Genomic DNA, 2,893 nt, shown 5'->3' with positions numbered 1-2,893 from the left:
ATTATTATATTAAATTAGCCGTTGTAAAATTAGTCGTTGCAAAATTAGCCGTTGAAAACTAGCCGTTACTATGTTACTGTTATTATTAATAAATTAATATTTTGTTACTCTATATATACCAGTTAAATACACTTCTATTCTCACACTTTCTACTACTCTTCTTCATCTTCTTTCAAGTTTACGAAATCAAAGCTCTGGTACTATTATTTTTTGTTCGAAAAAATGGATCCAAACCAACTCATTGTGTAATCCCAAATTATATATTGTGTATTTTTTTTTTGGTGAACAACCAAGAGAAAAAAAAACAAAAGAGCAGAAAAGAAAAAGAAAAAAAATCAGGTTCTTAACAGCAAGAGAGGACAAACCACCTCTGGTGGCTGGTGCCAAAGGTGAACCTCATCAGCTCCGCTACCTCCAGATCCCATCTTTGCCAACCGATCTGCCACGACATTAGCTTCTCTTGGGATAAGTTCAAAACGAATATCCCAATCCCTTCTTAACTTCAAGTCAAATATCTGTTGTATCACTTCTTTTTCAAGATGCCAGAGTGAAACTTGCCAACTAGTCACTAGCTCAAAAGCTGATGCGCAATCTGTCTCACAGACAACAAGCTTAAGACCCGCCTCCCAAGCCCAAGCCAAACCTTTCCATATACTCCACAACTCCATCTTGATGACACTAGATCCAAAGGAATTTCCTGAGCATCCCATTACGGCATTACCCATTGGCTGGAGCTATCGCGAATTACCCACCCAAAACCAGCACAATCATCTCCCAAGTTCACACTCCCATCACAATTTAACTTCCAAGCACCAGGTTCTAGTGGAGACCAAGACAGAGATTTTAATCCCTGGATGCAACACACTCGATTCTGAGTTGTATATTCAAAATTCACCATGCACCTGCGAGCCTTGTATGCAATTGACCCAGCAGATCCAAAAATTCCCTGAAAATTATCCATATTTCTGTCTTGTCAAATTGACCATATTATAGCTGCAAATTTGGAACAACCTTCATTGAGGAGGCCATGCTTGAACCAATCATGCACCTCGTGAGAGCCAAAGAAACACACATCAGAAAAACCTAGAGAAACCCAAACTGATCGCACCACTTCACAATCCCGAAAACAATGAAGAATTGTCTCCGGAAGTTGATTGCAACGTGTACATAAGGATGAGGAGGAGAGATGTCGCCGAAAACGCAGATATTGAGTTGGTACAGCATCATGAAGGCAAAGCCACACTAGGAGTCTCAACTTTTCAGGGACCCGCGCCTTCCAAAGCCAAAGCCAATTGATATTCTTATCCCAATTCAACTTATTCTGAATTAACCATATATTATGTATTATTGTTATATATGAATTTATTTAATATTAATATCTTTTAATAGTGAATTATTTTTAAATTTATAAATTTAAATTATATTATTGAAAAAAATTAATTACATTAATTTTAAGTATTTTAATTAATTAATTAAGTGGGATCACAACAGGGACTAAAGTTAGTTCCTCCTAATGGAGAAGAGAGATGCTTAGAGTTCCTATTTACTGTTTATGACGCAAAAACTGATGTAGAATTACTTTTTATGACAAGTAAGCCACAAATAGAAATTGGGATGAGTTCCCTACTGAAAATGGTCTTAGTCTCTAATAACCAGGCTCTAATATCATGTTAGAACTCAAAGAAAAAGACTGAAAAAATTTTTTTGTATTTTTGTGTAAAATATGATATTATGTAGATGGTACATATAGATAAAAAATGAATTGAAATAATAAAAACGTAACATCTTACCATTAACTATGGTATCATAATATAAATAAATATATAATTAAGCTAAATAATCCTAATAAATATTAGTTTAATTCTATATATTCCAAAAATCCTTGTTGGACTATTGTAGATTGTCGGAAAAAAAAAAGTTATCTGTTTTCTATCTTTTTTTTTTTCATTTTTTATTGTATTATCAATTTGACAGGTCAATTTATGAATCAATGTCCTATTTAAAAGTTATCTGTTTGTCATAAAAAATTGTATATACAAAATAAAATTCAAACATAAAACACTTATATATTTAAATGAACGAGTGAACTGATAACTCCAACTAATCAAATTGGTTTTCTCTACCTATAGTTAGAATCCAATTTTTGCCTGTATATGGAAAACACGTAGTGGAAATAATCTAGGTTAAAAAAATGCAGTGTTTATCTGTTTTGGCCATGGCAATAGGCTGCCCCTTAGGCATGAGTAGTGAACCTTTCTCTTGCAATTTCTGTTGTCAAGACACATCAGCCACAAAAAGTAAGGTATGTATAAGGTTGGGCACCTTCATGACCCACCACCACCATTAATAATCGCCTTTCCAACCTCTAAACATTCTTTCCCCTACAAAGCTTTTCATATTCGAACGCTTCAATAATGTGGTCAAAAGTAGTGAAGAAAAATAGTCAAATACCTTGGACTTTAAATCTTTTCATTTTTATAAGAAAAACTATAGAGGCAGCAATTTTATTGAATTTTGACCAGTATGTAACCAGTAGAGAAATGTGAGTCATTAGATAAAATCTTACACCAATCTTACACCACTAAATTATCAACGATAAAATCACCCGTATAAAAAAAAAATTAGCCTCAATATGACATGAAATGATACGAAGAGGAGGAAAAAGAGAACTTCACCTTTAATAATAGAGAACAACAAAGGCTATATTTTGTGTTCGAAAAGGCTATTATACCCTATAACGAATCATAATTAATAAGTGAACTGGTCATGAAAAAGCATTTATAGCCAATTAGGGTATACACAGTTACACACACATTATGAAAAATAGGTATTATATAATTTTTATTTTAATAATGTCATTTTTTTTATAAATTTATACAAATATGCAATATTA

General features: G+C 32.8%; 1 protein-coding gene across 1 annotated transcript; it reads right to left on the bottom strand.

Annotated features, from left to right (window-relative positions):
- On the bottom strand, positions 336–710 carry LOC107644784. Its single transcript, XM_016348714.1, has one exon. It carries the CDS (start codon positions 708–710, stop codon positions 336–338), a length of 375 nt encoding a protein of 124 aa, XP_016204200.1.

Source organism: Arachis ipaensis, chromosome B01 (genome assembly GCF_000816755.2).
Source record: "Arachis ipaensis cultivar K30076 chromosome B01, Araip1.1, whole genome shotgun sequence".
In the NCBI taxonomy this organism is placed as follows: Eukaryota; Viridiplantae; Streptophyta; class Magnoliopsida; order Fabales; family Fabaceae; genus Arachis; species Arachis ipaensis.
This window is presented reverse-complemented; position numbering and strand designations above follow the sequence as displayed.